Source organism: Rhinolophus ferrumequinum (genome assembly GCF_004115265.2).
Source record: "Rhinolophus ferrumequinum isolate MPI-CBG mRhiFer1 chromosome 13 unlocalized genomic scaffold, mRhiFer1_v1.p Super_scaffold_3, whole genome shotgun sequence".
Lineage (NCBI taxonomy): Eukaryota > Metazoa > Chordata > Mammalia > Chiroptera > Rhinolophidae > Rhinolophus > Rhinolophus ferrumequinum.
Genome location: NW_022680356.1, coordinates 2,072,017 through 2,089,803, shown reverse-complemented (window position 1 = coordinate 2,089,803; position 17,787 = coordinate 2,072,017). Strand labels below are relative to the sequence as shown.

At 59.5% G+C, this 17,787-nt stretch overlaps 1 protein-coding gene across 2 annotated transcripts; it reads right to left on the bottom strand.

Annotated features, from left to right (window-relative positions):
* Nucleotides 1-4,404: 4,404 nt before the first annotated feature.
* ARID5A (AT-rich interaction domain 5A) lies at nt 4,405-16,283 on the bottom strand. Of its 2 annotated transcripts, XM_033100973.1 has the most exons (7): nt 16,192-16,283; nt 9,311-9,426; nt 7,736-7,856; nt 7,352-7,404; nt 6,872-6,969; nt 6,375-6,534; nt 4,405-5,998 (listed from the first exon to the last, which is right to left on the bottom strand). In XM_033100973.1, exons 1-7 carry the CDS (start codon nt 16,193-16,195, stop codon nt 4,766-4,768), a joined length of 1,785 nt encoding a protein of 594 aa, XP_032956864.1. In that variant the 5' UTR covers nt 16,196-16,283; the 3' UTR covers nt 4,405-4,765. The 2 variants fall into 2 exon arrangements, with proteins under 2 accessions (XP_032956864.1, XP_032956865.1); XM_033100974.1 differs by lacking the exons at nt 7,736-7,856; nt 16,192-16,283.
* Nucleotides 16,284-17,787: the final 1,504 nt, after the last annotated feature.

The following is a 17,787-nucleotide window of genomic DNA, read 5'->3' as shown; positions in this document are numbered from 1 at the left end:
ACCTGCTCACAAGAGCCGCCCTGCCTCCAGAAGACAGGCTGCGTCAGGAGCGGTGGGGAGGGGGCTGTGACGCCACACAGGTCACGTGCCCTTCAAGTCAGTCACTGCTTCTGCACCGCGGTGTCCCCACCGGTAAGGACCTAGTTACAATTCTGTTAGCAAGAACAAAGGAGAATTTGGAATGATTCCTTTAATATATCATCTACTGCTTTCCCCCGTACTCAAGGCCACGGGTCCCATCTCAGAAGCACCACAGTTACTCTGTAAACAACACTGCAGTTCCACTCCCAGTGTACTCTGGGTTTCGATCACAGATGATCCCTGTCCACACAGCCCATTTTTGCAGTGGGGTCTGGGGTGGGCAGCTTACCTGGCTTTCTCCCAAGAAGCTGCCTCACTAATTACTACGCAGGCATTCAACCTGGTAGCTCCCAGGCAAGTGATGTCCCACCCGGGCTTCTAGGATTGGGTTCCCCACTCTGGCCCTGCTCCCCCACAGCCCTTGCTCACGTGGAAGGGAAACCAAACAGCTCTGCACAGGACCTGTGGCTGAGAGGTGGCAGTGGGGCCAGGACCTGAGTTAGTCCCTCATCGGGTGGTCACCAGCTGGTCATCATGCTGATAGAGCTGGGGATGGCAACCCTGGCAGGTGAGTGTGCCTCCTGCCCGCTGGGGCCTGGCAGACATTACCAATCAATCATGCCCTTCCACACTGAGTCAGCCCAAAGCTGCAGACATGATCAGTCAGAGCTGGTACCTGGGTGAAGGGCAGGGCAGGGGCAGGGCAGGGCAGGTTGGCCAAGCAGGACCGCAGGAAGAAGCTGCTGATGCACTCTCGTGCAGGACTCAATGCCCAGGACTCTTGAGGTGGAAATTACTGCCATGTCACAGATGAGGACATGGAGGCCAGGGAAGCCTCACACTAAACCCCAGTGTGTCACCTGTGTTGCCTGGTGTCACCAGTGTGACAGCTGCCGTTTTTGTCCACTTGGCCACACTTCCACTGAGGTACGGGTGGGTGCCTTGGGAACACAGGTAAGCACAGGACAGGAGATCAGATTCTCTCTCCTGAAAATGTATTCTGGAGCTGAGACCCACTGGGAGGGAGGCAACCCATGGCACTGGCAGTGGTGTGCAGTGTGGTGGAAGCTGGGGGCCGGGACCAGGGATGGGGAGCCTTGATTTGTAGTGGTTGCTGATTCCTGGGGGGTGTCCTAACTCGAGCTACCAGCGTGTCACCACTGAATGATGAAACAGCAGGAGCCAGCTCTAGCTCACATGGCAGCCCCAGAGAGGGGCACTGGGCTGTGGCATCTTGGCCTGGTTGTAGCACCCCCTGCAGTCTGTGGGCCATGCAGGCTCTCCCCTGCCTGAGTGGAGTTTGTTTCTGTTGCCTGTAAAGCCCCCACTCACCCACCGAATCTGTGAGGGAGTCGGTCTCAGGGCCTGTGCTCTAGCTTCGAGCTCCTGGTCTTTCCTCCCCACCTCGCAGCTCCCTCCAGTGACACAGCAGGCATGTGGGAGGAACCCCAAGACCTGAGACAGTCAGGAGCCATGGGGGAGGAGTGAAGACGGGAGGCATTCACCTTCCCAAGACACATGCCCAGGAACCCCTTTCTTCCCCATGGGGGCCCCATAAACAGGGCTGAGTGACGGCTGCCACTTGCTGTGGACAGGTGATGTTGGCTTTGCAGGAGCGGCCAGGGGCCAGTGGAACTGGGAAGGTCCTCTAGGAACGAGGAGTGTATTCAGGGTGCAGGCCACCTGCCTTCGCCCATCACTAGACCCTTTGGCACCTCGTTCTGAGTCGCAGCACGGAACCTGGAAGTGACAGCACTCATTTCGCAGATGCACAGACGTGGCCCCGGGAAGGGCAGAAGCTGCTGGATATGCAGGAATCGGGCATGCCCTGTCCAGCCCACCGCCACCAGTTCCAGCTGGCCTGTGAACAAGGGACACTGCATGGACGATCTGGCAGTGACGCAAGTTTGCCTTGCAGTCCCGTCTGGAAGCCCTCGGAGTTTTCTAGTAGTGACATCCTTGGAGTCCTTAGCTTAGGAAATTGGCCTTTGCCCACCCATGACAACAAAGCAGAATGGCTGCCGCCTGGTGTCTAAGCAGCCCAGGACTGGCTTGATGAGTGGAAACGCCCCAGCCCACAGGAGACTGGGTGGCCTGGCGGGGCTGGGCCTGCCAGGGTAGGGGAAAAGTGGGGGGGTGAATAGGTAGGTACACCCTGTTCAAGGGGCAGCAGCCACTTCTCAGCTCCAGGCGGTGGTCTCACATGGCCATAAATTCTCACCGCCACCATCAACAACAGCTCGAACAGCACAGATGGTTTGAAAGGGGTCCTTTACACCCCAAATGTAGTCCTGCTGGCCAGTGGATCCCCAGGGCAGTCAGGGAATGTCAGGACCTAGCAGGTAACACAGGATTGCAGATGGAGCACGCCTGCCCACAGAGGGCAGCGGTGCCCAGAGGCACGTGCAGGCTGCCCTTCCAGTAGCCAGGCTCCCTCCTGCTCAGCCTGGCCTGGAGCTGAAGGTTCAGGTCTCAGAGCTCGTTCTCCATTTGTAAATGGGCAGTCACTTCCCCAGGAACTGTGAAGAGTGAGAAATTGTGCAAAGCCAGCACAGTGGATCTGCAGGGCACAGCGCACATAGGCTTTCGAGGAAGCATGCCCATAAAGAGCCCCGGGCATTTGTGGAGCCCAAGCAGGCGCCTCAGCGTCCTGACCACGGACTAGCTCAGCACACTGACGCCCCACGTGGACCGGCGTAGTCCCTAGAGCAGCCTCCAGAGGGTGCCACCACCACAGCTCTCAGCGGCCAGTACCCAACCAAGTCCTGCCACCGTGCAGACCTGGCCACCTCGATGCCAGGCGAGGCCACTGCTCTAGCCTTGCTGATGAAAGGGACCACAGCTGCCCTATCTCAGGCAGGACCCCCCACACGTAGCCTTCACTCCCCCTACCCAGGGGGTCTGCCTCTGATGACCTGCAGCCCAGCACTCTGGGCACTTGCAGGGAGGGTGGCAGAACACGTCCTCACCCCTCTGTCAACCACTGAGACTTCAGAGGTGGGTAGCACATAGGTGCCTGTGGGAGGCGGAGCTCAGGGCTGGAGGCCACACAGCTCCTCGCATCTGCTTGGGTCAGCATCTGGCAGCTCCCAGGAGGGGTACGGTGGGGAATTGAGAGACACCGCCCCCGCTCCCCCCCACTGCCATGAGCCTGACAGTTTCCCAACAGCAGTGGCCACCACTCTGACTTCCCCCATCACTGGCCCCAGGTCGGAGGGGAGCCACCTCACCTGTGCTTACCCGAGCTCCTCCAGCTGGAGGCTGGAGAGGACGCCCTTCAACCCTGGCAGCCCCACCCCCTGGTGCTAGACGTATGTGACCTGGTCTGGGTTCTGTCATACTCAGAGGTGGCCTTGGTTAAGCAAGACGTCTCTGGCCTCGGCCTGCTCACCTGTTTGTGTGTGTGTGTGTGTGTTGGGGGGAGGTGACACTAATTGCCCCTTGCATGGCCTGAGGTTATGAGCATCCCAGAGGACAGGGTGAGTTCCAGTGGCCCCACGCCTGCCACCCAGCATCCACCTGGCCAGTTAGTGGTACTGCCTTTCCAGGAACGTGTGCAGCTCCACAGGTGGCTGTGCCCGGCTTCTGGGAACAGCCAGCTTGGCAGGGGGTGGGGGGTGATGCCTCTGAAAGGCGCCCTGACTCCCTCCCTCCCACTGAGACAGGGGCCCCCACTGCTCCCCCGAGTCCCAGGAAGGGGATTTTAGGCTGCAGGGTGTGGAGCCCCTGGGGCACCCAGACCCGGAACAGCACAGATGCCCAGGCTGATTCTGGCCCCTTTACCCCCTTCCCTCCAGGTGCCCCCCCCAGCAGGAATCTCCTGGCCCACCGGTGTTGGCAGGCAAGTGAGGACGGTTGGGGGGCTCAAGGAGGACTCAGCCACATCACCTCCCGGACAGGCCGATGCAGGCTTCCCACTGGCACCGCAGTCCACAGAGCGCTAACAGCTACCAGCGTATCCCTCTGCCCGGGTCCTGTGGCTTAGCTCCCAGGGCTGCAGTCACCCCTCTGCTCTGCCACTTACCTGCTGGGGAAACCTGGGTGTCACTGGACCTCTCTGAGCCTCAGGCCCACGGACAATGAGGAAAGTAACAGGCAGTTGTCCCAAGGCTCCACCTGGAAAACGGACTGAAGGCACAGGCTGTTCTGCATTGTGTCCCGCTCTTCAGTGGGGGGGGGGGGCAGCATTCCGGATCCCAGTGGGTGCTGCGCACTGCCTCTCCTTGACTCCCAGGGCCACCCCACTGGTAGCCCCACCCACAAGCATGTCCACGCCTGGCCAGCCCTCATAGTCACACCATCACACCTCAGGGCTGCGTGGGTTCACACATTTTATTCGGTTTTTCTGTGGACACCTGGATGCCTCAAGCTGCTGTCCAGCTTCTCAACCCCTCACCCAGTCGCTTGCCCCAGTACAGGGCCCCAGCTGCACGCCCTGCCCCCTCCTCCCAAGGCCTTCCAACCAGGTCCCCAGCCCCCAGGCGCAGGCTGCTACCTTGAGACAAGCCCCGTCTTCCCACGGCCTCCCTGTCAGGCGCCCGCCAGGGCCCAGTCCTGTGTCGGGCACAGCCGAGCTCTCCTGCGGAACAGGCGCAGGCCCAGAGCCCCCCGGCAGTGCCCCCACCTCGGGCCACACGAGACCCTCCAGAACGCAGCACAGCACAGCAGTGCTGTAGGCTCCAACCTACAGCTTGGTGTTGAGGTGGAAAGAGAAGCGGGGTGCTGTATAGGTTGTGGCAGGTGGCACATGCCATGCAGATGAGGCCGGGCAGAGTCTGTGGCGGAGGGCACCGTCGAAGGATGCTGGGGGCAAGTGCATCAGGCCAGCGGCCATGGGTGAAGGGGCCGTGGTGGCCAGGAAGTGAGCCGGGAAGGCTGGGATGATCAGGGGGCTGAAGGGGAGTGAGGCCGGGCCCTTTAAGGGGTCCGGGGTGCTGGCAAAGTTCAGTGGGCAACGCAGCATGGTGCCCCTGTAGGCGTCCGGGAAGCCAGGCCCCAGGGCCGGGCCCAGTAGGCAGGAGACGGCCAAGCCGGGCCCCACCGACTTGGCCCCATACTCCTTGGTGTCCATCTCCTTGCGAAAGGGAGACACTGCCCGCATTTTTTTGCCACCAGGGGCAAAGCCCTCTTCCTCCCGGCTGCGCTTGCTGAGGCCTGAGCTGCTAGGGAAGGTGGGCAGGGGCACGGGGCTCTCGGCGGGGCCCTTGGCCATGGGGGTCACCCAGCAGGCTTTGGGCTTGGGGTAGAGGCTGCCCTTTCTGGAGTTGCCTTTGTGGAACGCAGAGGGGCGGTTTACGTCCCCACCCCACACCAGCGGTGGCTCTTTGACTGGCAGCCCCTCCGCTTGGCCAGGGGGCCCCAAGAGCACCCCGTCTTTGAGATGAGGGAAGAAGTCCCGGGGGTGCTGGCTGATGGGCTTCAGCACCTTGGTGGGGTAGGCGTGGAAACAGCCCGTGAAGATGGGGGCTGGTGGGTGGGAGCTCGCCCGAGCCTCCTCCCTGAGGCTGCCACCAAGGGCCTGGGATCCCTCCTGAGGGGCCAGCCGGTGCCTGGGGTTCTCGGGTGGCCCTCCTGGGCTGTGAGGACTCTCCAGGAGGCAAGCAGCTGGGGACGCCTGGGGTTCCCCATTAGGGCTGCCTGCCCCGTGGCGACAGCCCTCCTCCTGGCATCGCAAGGCCTCTGCCTTGCTCACCTGGGCCAGGAGCTTCTTTTTGGCCAGTGGTGACATGATGCCATGTGTCCCTTTGCAGTAAAAGCTAGACAGGAGCCGCTTGTAGGCCTCAGGACAGCTGCTGGCACCCACGAAGGGCAGAGAGGACCCAGGGGCTGGGCCCAGCTGCTCCATGCCGTCCTGGGGGGGATCCTGGCTCAGGGGCCTCGCCAGGTCAACATCTGTCTTCACCTTTCCTGGCATCATCTAGAATGAGAAAAGGCCAGGCCTCAGGTCTGGGCATGAGGCATGCATTCTAACCAGGGGACCTGGTGACAGCAGGGCCAGGTAGGTACCCAGGAGCCTCTGCTAGCCCTTCCAGTGCCTTTGTGCAAAATTTTCAAAAGGTCCTCTGAATGGACACAGCCTGGTGTCAGGACACAGGACCTAGAGAATGGGGTGCAGCCTGGCATTCAGACCCCACGTGGGCCCTCAAATAGTGGACAATTTGCGCAACAGGTTCTGAGTGCTCTGGGCAGGGATCTCTGTGGCCATGCCACGGTGACAACAGGCGGGGGCAGCTATGAGCGGCAGGGATGGAGGCCCAGGGTCAGCTGGCGGCCTGGCTGGGCTTGGCACTTACTTGGCCCACCGGCTTCTCCTCCTTGGCCTTCTTCGGCCTCTCAGCAGCGCTGTCATCTCCCCGAGGCTCCTTGGCCATCTTGTATTGCTTCCTAGGCTTGGAGGGAGGCAGCGGCTTGTCATCCTCCCCCTTCAGGTGCCGCACATACGGGAGGACCAGCCTGAGGAGGAGCCGCACGTCCACAGGAGGCCGGGCTGGCAAGCACAGCTGCCCCTCCCGCCTCTTCCCTGCAATCGCGGATACCCTGTGGACAGGGCACGACAGTCCACAGCCAGGGCCATGCTCCTCATCTTGTCCAGGAGGCCTGCAGCCTAGCTGCCCCACCAGCGCTCTGGCCACGGTGAGCATCGTGCTCGGCCGCACCCCACCGCTCATCCCGCCCCACCCCTGTACACTCATGTATATTCTCCCACACACTACTCCCAGCCCCTTTGCAGTTCTGCCCACCCCTCGGAGGTGAGGGCCCAGGTGTCCTGTAACCTGGCCCCCAGCCGCACCTCTCGTAGTGGCGGCGCGTGCATGTGGCCGCGCTGGTGCTGCCTGGGCTGCCCCCCAGCTCGTCGTACACGTTCTTCCAGAGGCGCCGGCCAGTCACCTGCAAAGGCACCACGTGAGGGCGCACCCCCTGGTAGCAGGGTCCCCACTCGGCAGGGATGGCAGTTTTACAGCTGTTTCTCCAGCAGTGGGGCCAGGGAGGCTGGAGGGGGCTCATCTGGCGGTGGGCAAGTTCTCCCTCCCCAGGGCACCGGACTGCTGGCCCAAGCAGCTTTCCCAACCCAGGGCAGGTAGAACAGATGGGGAAGAGAGGAAAACTTGCTTCGAGCAGCAAAGTCAGCAGGCAAGGCCAGCCCCTCCCCCTCCTCCTGTCTGAAGGCCAGGGCAGCCCCGTTGGGCTCACTCTCTTCCCCAGCCTCCCTGGGCCCAGTGGGGATGCACAGGGAAACGCAACACAGTGCGGACCCCGCTGCCTTCCTTACCATCTCATAGGCCCCCAGCTTCTCCACTGCCTTGTAGATCTTCCACAGGTTAACTGTAAAAGAGAGGGCAAGTCCGCTGTCTGTGGGAGGGCGGTGCAGCCAGCAAGCAGCCTGTTTCCACGGTCCTGCCAGGCACGCTCAGAACCAGGGCCACTGCAATGGACGGCAGGCTGAGCCCCCTGCACTGGTGGCCCAGTGGCCGGTGAGGATGGAAATCCAGCCCCGCCCGCTGCCAGCCCAGTACCTGGAAGGGGATACCGTTTCTACGTGCAACCCCTGTGGGCTGGTGTCAGGGTCACCCAGAGCAGAGGTGCCTGCCCCAGTGCGCTGCCTGGTGGGGTCCCCTGGTGGGCCCCCCTCCCTGCCTGCACCCCAGGGACGCACTCTGCTTGAAGCCAAGATGGGGCACCCTCTCGATGGGCGTGTGTCGCTCCTTCATGAACTTGTAGAGGCTGACCAGGAAGGCCTGTTCCTCCTCCCGCTCCCCGCCTGCCTCAGGGGGGTCCTGGGGAAAGAACAGGAGGCATTGGGAGCAGCCCTCAGCTGCTGGATGGCAGGGGGCAGGCAGTGCCACTGGCTGGGGAGGCATGAGGTGCGAGACCCTCCACCCCAGGCTCCCCCAGGAGGGAGCAGGCCTCCAGCACCCAGTCTACTGCTCTGGCCTGGAGTGTTGTCCTGGCATCAGAAAGACACAGTTGTCACCTATTAGTGCCCAGGACCCCAGGTCAGGGTCCACAGAGGTCTGGCTCCAGAGACGGCCATGGGAGCAGCCCCACGCCTTCCCCAGGCCTCTATTTGCAGGCGCAGATCACTTCTTTATCATGCTCTACATCTGTGACACCTGTGTCTCAACTCCCCCACCAGACTGTGAGTTCCTGGTGGCAGGTTCGGTGTGCCCTGTGCTCAAAGCTGAAGGAACAAAAGTGCTCGGTGCTTCCTGGCACTGTGGGGCCGCTTGGCCGGGCCTGCACCCACCGAACCTCTGACATGGCGGCCCACCTCCCTGACCCGCCCATCTGAGCGCTGAACTCAGGGAGGTGGAGCCGTGGCCTGGGCTCCTGGTGCACTTGTCGGACACACGTGGCTTGGGTTTCTGCTCCCAGACGGGCAGTTTTATGGATGCTGCTCATCTGGCTGGGGGTTCAGGGCAGAGGGGGTGGTCGGGCTGGGGCTGAGGGCTCGGGGGACAGACAGCTCCCAGGCTCCGGCTGGGAGGCCCCAAACACCAGAAGGATGGAACCACCTGGGCCAAGAACAGCTCAGAGAGCCCTGGGTTCCCTACATAGTCTACTCAAGTGCCGTGTCAGCAATTTTTTGACTTATCCAACCTCTGCTGACAATAAACACGTACGCTCACGTTCCCTACGACACTGTAACATACTGGAGACTGAGGCCCTGGGCTGGGGCCGGCCTCAGAAGCAAGGCGACAACTGCCGCTCTTCACATGAACGTGCACTTCTATTCCTCTTCTCTGACCTCCACGCAGGCCCTTACGAACTGTGACCGCCTGCGACTACTTGTCTACATAAAGTGGCATTGTGACTCCACACTGTGCCACCCAAGCAAACAGCCAAAATGACACCGCTCTGCCGTGTCACCCACGGCTCCTCTTCGGACTGCGCTCAGCCCAATGGCCTCGTGGGCCTCACAGAGTGACTTTCATGTCCACAGGCGGATGGGTGTACATGCAGTTTTGCATCACAGAATGGTGCTCCTATGGGTCTCATCTGATCAGGCTTCCAGGTAATCTTCGTTTGATAAAGCGTTCAGCTATGAAAGCGAAGTCTGCCAGCCCTGCCTGGTGACTCCCACGGCTCCCACACCTCCCACTGTAGGACGCAGGACACGGCCTGGACCCTCTCCCGGCTCTGCAGGATGCGGGAGGGAACAAACCTCCCTCCTGAGAGCTTGGGGTCTCCAAGTTCACCAGGAGAGATCCCTGGGGGTTGCCCAACTCACCTCCAGCTGGATGGGGCTGTGGCTGCTGCTGTCCTCACCATCAGGTTGAGGGGACACGGGTGGCTCTAGGGTGTCACCCCCTTCTGACTGCTTCCTTTTCCCTTTGACAGGAGGTGCTGCAAGGAGGAAGAAGAGGGAGAGGAGGCAGAGGACACATGAGACCACAGGCAGGGAAAGGCTCCCTGGAGAGAGGCGGCATATCTGAATGGTGTCCTCTGCCCAGGCGGGAGGCCCCATAAACACACATGTGGGCGCCCCCTGGAGAGCTGACCCTCTGCTCTCCCCACGTCACCCCCACCAGGCCCCGCCTGTGTCATGCCTGCCATCTGGGTCTTCCTCTGTTCCAGCCGTCCCCCATGTCTCTGAAGGAAACCCTAAACAAGCCTGGGGTCAAGTCAGAGAAGGCTGGAGGTGCGCCGTGGCGCTCAGGGAAATCCTGTCTCCAAATGCTGCCCACATTCACGCAGGAAGTCTTCACAGCAGCTCAGCCAAACTGGGAAAGCTGCGGAGGTTGCCCCCATGCACCGCAGTGGAGCTTGGACCTTAGGTCCTCCAGGAATAACTGAGCATAGTTTCTATTTGGGACCTAGCCGACCTTTCCCTGAGTATCTGCACAGTCCGCCCTGCCCCTTGCTCCCCTCGCCTGCAAAGGTCCTGGTGACCCTTCAGGTCCCACCTGACAAGTCGCTTCTTCTGGGTGGCCCTCCCCAGTCCCCAGCTAAGCACAGCGCTCCTGTCTCTCTCTCTGGTCTCCTCATGGCCCTTCTGACGTCATCTGCCTGGTAAGTGTGAACGCAGGGAGGAGCCAGGGGCCATACTTCACCCAGGGCAGCCAAGAGCTGATGCTTGCAAAAAAGCAACACCCCTGCCACTGACAAAAACACAGCCACAGAAGGTGCCTCGGGCCTGCGGCAGGCTGGCAGCAGATCCCAGACCAGGAAGCTTGGTCATTTGAGCACCTTTTCTTTTTCTTTTTTCCCTTTTTTTTTTAATTGATCTATTATGAAGTGCCCCATAGTGCTGGTTCGCTCCAGCTCAGGCAATCCTTACTGCTGGGAACCTGTGAGGTTCCCCACCCCATGCCAGACAAAAAAAGAATCTCCTTAAAGGTAACATACCCACGAGGCCAGTGGCACGCAGAAGCACGTGCCGTTAGAACCTGCTGTCCCCTTTGGTAGCTGTTCACATAAGCGCCACTAAGTCTCCAGTAATTCCCGCTGCACGGGCCTCAGCTCTCTCGTGCATGCATGTTAACGAGGGGGAAACTGAAGCCAGAGAGGTGACGTTCTTGCCTCGCTGGGGGACCAGGGTTCAGAACAAGGTGTGTCTGACCCCCAGTCCAGTGGCCTGGCCTCACCACCACTGTGGCCACTGTGGTTACCGCCAACATTTGCAAAGCCTGGAGGGAAAAGTCTAAATACGCCTGGAAGACAAACCAGTCCTAACGCTTGTCACAGAAGAGACTCGGCCACCCTATCAGGCTGACTCCTGACCACTCACCAGAGACATAGCTGAGCTCCCAAAACAACTGGGCACTGATAAATGAACCCCCAAACTCTGCTCAGTCTTCCTTTCTGTGAAACGGGAGAGAAAACCCTGGAGTCCTCTACTAACTGTCCAAGAAGTGCTGAAGTCTTCTGGGTCATGGGGGTACCCGCTGCCACCAGCTGTTCTCCTTCTCCTGCTGTCACATCCCTCCCTTCTTTCCTGCTGGCTCAGATCCTCAGCTTCAAAGGACTCTCTCCATCTGTTCTGTGACCTGGGCTTCTCACTGGAGCCCTCCTGCAAATTTGCTATGTGACCCTGGCAAGCCGCTGCCCTTGGGCCTCAGACAAATAGGTGCCTGGACTAGGGCCCATTAGAATCACAGGGGGAGCATTTTAAAGACACTGATAATTGTCTCGCCCCCCCAACCTGAGTTGGAGGCAAGGGGCATCTGAGACTGAAGCTTCCCAGGGGATCTCAGAAGGCAGCCAGGTTGAAAGCCACCGAGCCAGAGGACCAATAGTCCCTTCTGCTGGGTCCTAGAGCTGGCATGCTCTGCTTGGGCCACACTCAGGGAAGGTCTCCTGGAGTCAGGCGCTCTGCTTACCTGGAAAGGAGGTCACCAGTCTGAGCTGTTTAACCCCAGACAACGCTTGCCGAGAGCCACAAAGGGACACCCTCTCTTTACCTCTGTGTCCAGCTGAGTCCCCACGTGAACTTGGCCTCCACTCTCCCCAGACCAGGGCCAGCGTGCTGGGTGTCCTGGCAGGGCCTTCCGAGCCCCGCTGCCACAGCCTTAGGTGGCAGGCTGGGAGACTCCCGGCCCTCCTTCCCCAGGGTGCCCTCAGGCCTGGCCGCTGCCCTAGTCCCTCCCTTCCCCATTCATTTGTAGAGCAGAGTTCTAGGGAAATAAATCTGCATTTGGAAAAAGCGTTCTGCCATGAAAAATGTTTGAAACCGCCTGCCTGCCCAGCCTCCATGCAGGGCCTGAGACAGGCCCCTCTTCTGACTCCGCAGGGGAGGGAAGAGGCTTGTGGCCCAGCCGTCCCAGTTTCCCAGCCCTCAGAGGCAGGACAGCCCCACCGCCCTGAGTGACTGCCACGAGCCACGGCATCACTGTCCTGCTCCACGCATACAGATCCCCTCTGAGCACGAAGCCCAGATGCCCTATTGCAACGGAGGAGGCAGATCCAATTATAAAAACCTCTGCTCGCCAAAGGAATGTCATTCACACATTACTTTTTCCGTCCAGGAAGCGGTAATGATAATAATGGCAATTGCTATTCCATTGTTTCCTTGGAATCCGTCTGGGATCTATAAGGTACCAGATAAGGACCTAACCACACCTACACACACTGCTTAGGGAGTTCCAATACTGACTGAGTGACCCCGGCCCCAATAATTTGAAATGCTACTTTCCCCAATCTAAAGGCTTTTAAGGAGGACATCTGGGATGGGTTTGGACTTTCGCTTGTGTTCCATTCATGTGGAATGCTGGGGCTTCTGTAATTTTTGTGGCTTTCTACATACTCTCCAGAGGGCATGTCCCTATCGTTACTCTTCTGTTTAAAAAATTCCATCTGAATGTTAGGATAAGTCTGTCACATTCCCTTGAAAAATAAAAAACCACTGGGGTTTTGATTGAATTGCGTTTAAATCTAGAAATTCCTCTGAGGAGAAATAACACCTTTCTGTGTGGCAAATCCCTTTCCAGGACCATGTGTCTACACGGACTCAGGTGTCCCTCTGCGGTCCACACACGGCCCTGACAGGTCCCGGGTCCTTCCTGTGGAGTCGATTCCTCGTGTTTCACATGGCGAGACAACAGCACAAGAAAAGCCTTGGTGATCCCCAGTAGGACTTGGCTCCACAGACCCTGACATGCCCTCACTCCACAGTCCCTGACAAGACAAAGGCTGGTGACTGGGCCACATGAACCCTGGCCCTTGTGGCCCAGTCCCTCCTGGTCAGCGAGTGGCGTGGCGGGTGCTGGGCGGCGGACTGCTCAAGGCCCTTCCTGTGTTAGGATCTGATTTCTGTTCACCTCTGTGGTGTGTCCAAGTCAAGCTTAGCCCCAGACCCTAAAACCAGAGCCACGAAGAGGTTAGTTTCAGTCCCTAACTCCAAAAGAGGGCGCTCCCTGCCACCTACTCGTCCTGCGGCCGTCCCCTTGTCCCCTTCACACACTATCCACTCCACTACCTCAAGGCACTGCCTTGCAGGTCTTGATGAGGCATTCCTGCACACGGCCTCACCCAGTCTGCCCAGCAACCCAGTGGGTGCAATTTTCTCTTTTTACAGGTACACTGCCTGAGGCTCTGAGAGGCTCAGTAACTTGCCTGAGGTCACAGCTGGGATTCAGAACCAGAGCAGTGAGACTGTCCCAGCACACAGAACCCTAAGGTCTAGAGGTTCTCTTCACGGGAGCAGGGAGACTCAGGGTCCTTATCTGTGCTCAGGGGCGTGGGTCTCCGCCTCCCAGCACGTCCCTCCTGTGAACCTGCTCACAAGAGCCGCCCTGCCTCCAGAAGACAGGCTGCGTCAGGAGCGGTGGGGAGGGGGCTGTGACGCCACACAGGTCACGTGCCCTTCAAGTCAGTCACTGCTTCTGCACCGCGGCGTCCCCACCGGTAAGGTGACTAGACTGCTCGAGCCCAACGTGCTGAGCAGAACCAAGTAAGAAATAAGGTTTCCCCCACAAACCACAGTATGTGGGTGTGAGTGTGTGAGAGTGTGACTGTAGGAGTATGAGTGTATGTGTGTGTAACAGTGTGAGAGTATGTGACTGCATGAGTGTGTGTGCAAGTATACGTACGAGTGGTGAGACTGTGTGTGGTGTATGATGAGTGTGTAAGTGAGTGCATCTGTGTGACAGTGTGTATACTGTGTGTTGTGTGAGTGTGAGTGTGTGCGTGTGCGCAGGCAGCTGGTGAGGCTGAGGCCCGCCTGTCTTGCTGGCAGCCCCGTGGCCCACTGCCCAGAGCAGCGTATGGCAGGAGCAGTGCTCCACAAACATTTGCCCCACTTGATCTCAGACATTCCTGATGCCCAGAGAAGGGCTTGGGCTGTGACTAGCTCAAGGCTACTCAGCTGGTCAGCCGGTCAGCGACCCAGTGCCAAGCTGCACCACCTCTCTCTCTCTCTGCCCGCAGCACCCCATTCACTCCTGGTGCAATGAGAAGGAAGTGACACTTCCTTTCATGAAAAGTCACCCACTAGGAGCACCGTGTCAATTGCCACATTAATGGTAACAGCAGCCTCAATAACAACCAGCCGCCGGCCCCACCCCCTCGCCTGAGGTGGTGTTTGGCTTACGTTGCTCTTAACTTCAGCTGGAGCCCAAACAAAGGCAGCCTTTGAAGCGGCCTGTGGCCCAGGAGCAGCTGCCCGATGTGGAGTCCGCTCTGAAGGGCGGTTCTGGGTGGCTGCACTGCAGCCAACACTGAGGACAGATGAGCTGGATGGACATGGGACCCCTGAAGGCTCAGGGTGCCACTCCTGCTACAGCCCTGCCTCAGTGTCTCAGCTGGGACGTGGGGGGACAGGGTCTGTGAGCAGCTGGGCCAGGATGACAGCCTGACAGTACAGAAAGGTGGGGTATGAGGCACCCAATGTGAGACCGCCCACTCTCAGGCCTCTCTGTGACTCCAGCCCCTCCTAGGGGCTCTGGCATGTCCTCAGACACCCTACTCCAGGATGGGGGCGCATCCCCACACCCCTCCACGCTGAGTCTGGGTGACATCTGATAACAAGTAGCAGCTCCAGCCCTGTCCTGTTTCCTGTGCTCCCAGGAACTATGCTTTGTGTTCCCATTGCACCTGGAGACGCCACGCTCAGGGGCTTGTCCAAGACGGGCCCAACAGGAGAGGCACAGCCTGACCCCTGCAGGGACACAAGTGCCTCTGCGCCTTCCACCCTCCTCCCAGCGCCCCCCCACGGTGACTCTCCAAGGAGTGTGGACCATCCCAGCCAGTTTCTCACCGAGACACAGGAACGTAGGGACGGAGAGGGGCGGGGTCTGGGAGGCCTGCCCTCCCCCTGGGTCGGACCCTGGTGGTCTCCCCGCCCGTTCTCAGACTGTAAATCAAAGGAAGGACTGAGTCTTTGAGGCCTTTCTACCTCTGCCACTCCCAAGCTCTTGGGACTGACGGGTCCCCGGGATCGTGTGGACTTTGGAACTCCACTCGCAGCCACCTCCCATCCCTCCCCTGCTCTGCAGGAGCAGAGACCTCGACGCCCGCAACGGCGGTGCTCCGGTGGGGCAACCAGTGCCGGTAATCCTCCCCTCGGCCCGGGGACCCTCCTCGCCCGCCCATGTCCCCTCAAAAGGACGCTGGTGGCCCGGCGGGGCGGCGCGACTGGATGCTGCGGAGGGACCGCGAAGGGCGCTCGCCGCCCGCGCTTCTCTCACTCCCGGCCGCCTTCCCCTGACGGGTGGGGGAGAGGAAAGATGAGAGGACAGAAGAGCGGAGGGCGGCGACCCTCTTGCTGCCGCGGGGCAGAGGAGGGTGGGCAGGAGACACGAGGACAGGCTTGGGAAGAAAAAGTGAAAGGCGAGAGGAAAGAGAACGAGAACCGTGGACGAGAAGCGGGTGAGCGTCGAGAACCAGCACGACCCCGGCGGAAAGAGGAACCCGCGATTCTTCAAAGTGCGTCGAGCAAGTTCTTCAAAACCCGCGCAGCGTCACTTTCAGGAAACGGCGGGTGCGGTAGGGAGCGCGCCCCAGGCCGGCGCCTCTTCCCGGCGGCGCGGCGGGTTCTGAGAACCCGGGGCAGATGGGGGCGGGGGTCAGCGTGGGTGGAGGGCAGACAGAGGGCAGATGGAGGTGGGGGACAGTTGGGGGCGGGGGCAACAGGGGGCCGGAGGTAGGGGGCAGATAGGGGCGGGGGTCAGACCGGGGTGGAGCACAGATGCGGGAGTAGATGGAGGTGGGGGCGATGGGGGCAGGGGGCAGATGAGGGGGCCGACGGGGGCAGGGAGACGGCCGCGGACAGCTGTCACAACAAATTAGCTGAGGCCAGCTCGAGATTGAAACCACAGCAGGAAGTGGGATGACAGAGCGCGCAGGACTCGGTACATCTCGGTCAGGAGACAGCGAGAAGAGTTTCGATATAAACGCCCGGGAAGCCCCTGGCCGCCAGAACTTTTTGTCTTTCCTTTTTCGAAGAGTGCGCGCCGACACCCGGCCTCCCCTCACGCGCGGGTGGAGGCGCTGGCGCCCCGGGCCGGCTGGGACCCCGGGCCGGCTGGGTCCCCGGTCCGCGTTCCGTAGTGCGCCCCGGCCCCGCTCCGCCCCCCGAAGCGGCGCTGACGGCCGCAAAGTCGGGGGAGACCCGGCGCCGCAGCCTCGCGCTCCCCGGGGACTGCCCGTCCCCGCCGGCTGTGAGCTGCTTACCCATGGCCCGGCGAGGTCCCGCCGCACGCCGAGCCCTCCGCACGCGCGGCTCCAGGACCCCGCGCTCTCCGCGCACTGGTCGCCGCGCCGCCCCGCGCCTCCCCGGCCCCGCCCCACCCCAGGAACCGCCCCCGCCCCTCTCAAGCTTCGGTTGGTGGGTCCAACTCTTCACGAGGGGCAGGGGCCGCCCCCTGGACCCCGAGGGCCTCTGGGAGTTGTAGTATGTTTCCCCTTCCCCAGGCTCTGGGACCGTAAAATAGGCTCCTTACCTAGTAGTAGGGCTGAGGCAGGACATCCAGGAATCTCCGCTGCCTTATGCTCTACAGGCACAGCTCGAGTCTTGGGGAAATCCTGCGTGCTCATCAGCAGGCTCCTGGGGGTTCAGTGGGGTAAGCAAAGTGCTTCTGACTTTGGCTTGAAATGGGTTTTGGGCATTTCCCAACTCTCAGCTCAACACTGAAGTAGAGATGGCTGGTATTAAAGGACCCCAGTCCTCGGCCAAACCTCTGTGGGATCCCAGAAATGACTGGAACAGGAACCCTGCCCTTGGTGGCCAATGCCCACATTTATCATGAAGACAGAAAGTGGCAGCTACAAAGTAAGCAGTCGAAAGAGGGGTATGACCCCTCCTTTGAGAGATGAGGGTGAGGTTTGGGGTAGAATGGAGATGCTGAGCCATCTGAGGGGGCTTCCACGGGAGTGGGGGGTAACTGGCCCCACTGTGTCCTCATCATACAGGAAGAAACTGAGGCTGGGGTCTGAGAGCCCAAGGTCTTGCAGTGTCATTCACAATAGCCAAAAGATGGAAGTAATCCAGTGTCCACTGAGGGATGAATGGAGTATAGATATGCAATTGGGGTATAGACATGCAATGGAATATTACTCAGCCTTAAAAAGGAAGAAAATTCTAACACACAATAGCATGTGAACGAACCTTGAGGACATTATGCTGAATGAAATAAACCAGGCACAAAAGGACAAATAAATACTGTATGATTCAACTTATGAGGTCTGACAATTAAGTTTGCGAACTTGTTGCAGTGATGTTGCTAAGCTTTTTTGATACCAGAGGGATTATTCATTATGAATTATACCAACTGGATAAACAGTCCACCAAGTTTACTGTTTGGAAGTGCCAAAAAGGCTGCGTGAATAAGTTAGATGAAAACGACCTGAACTTTTTGTCAACAATTCATGGCTCTTGCATCACGACAATGCACCAGCTCACACGGCACTGTCTGTGAGGGAGTTTTTAGCCAGTAAACAAATAACTGTATTGAAACACCCTCCCTACTCACGTGATCTGGCCCCCAATGACTTCTTTCTTTACCCGAAGATAAAGGAAATATTGAAAGGAAGACATTTTGATGACATTCAGGACATCAAAGGTAATACGATGACAGCTCTGATGGCCATTCCAGAAAAAGAGTTCCAAAATTTCTTTGAAGGGTGGACTAGGCGCTGGTGTCGATGCATAGCTTCCCCAGGGGAGGACTTCAAAGGTGACTGTAGTGGTATGCAACAATGAGGTCTGTAGCACTTTTTCTAGGATGTGTTTGGAAACTTAATTGTCAGGCCTCATATATGAGGTAGTAT

What these genes read in the sequence shown, in the direction of transcription:
- ARID5A (XM_033100973.1), bottom strand. An exon ending in AGCTGGGGGCCTATGAGATG is followed by an intron (nt 6,970 to 7,351) that starts GTAAGGAAGGCA and finishes GTGCCTTTGCAG; the next exon opens with GTGACTGGCCGGCGCCTCTG. An exon ending in AGGAGAAGCCGGTGGGCCAA is followed by an intron (nt 5,999 to 6,374) that starts GTAAGTGCCAAG and finishes TTCTCATTCTAG; the next exon opens with ATGATGCCAGGAAAGGTGAA.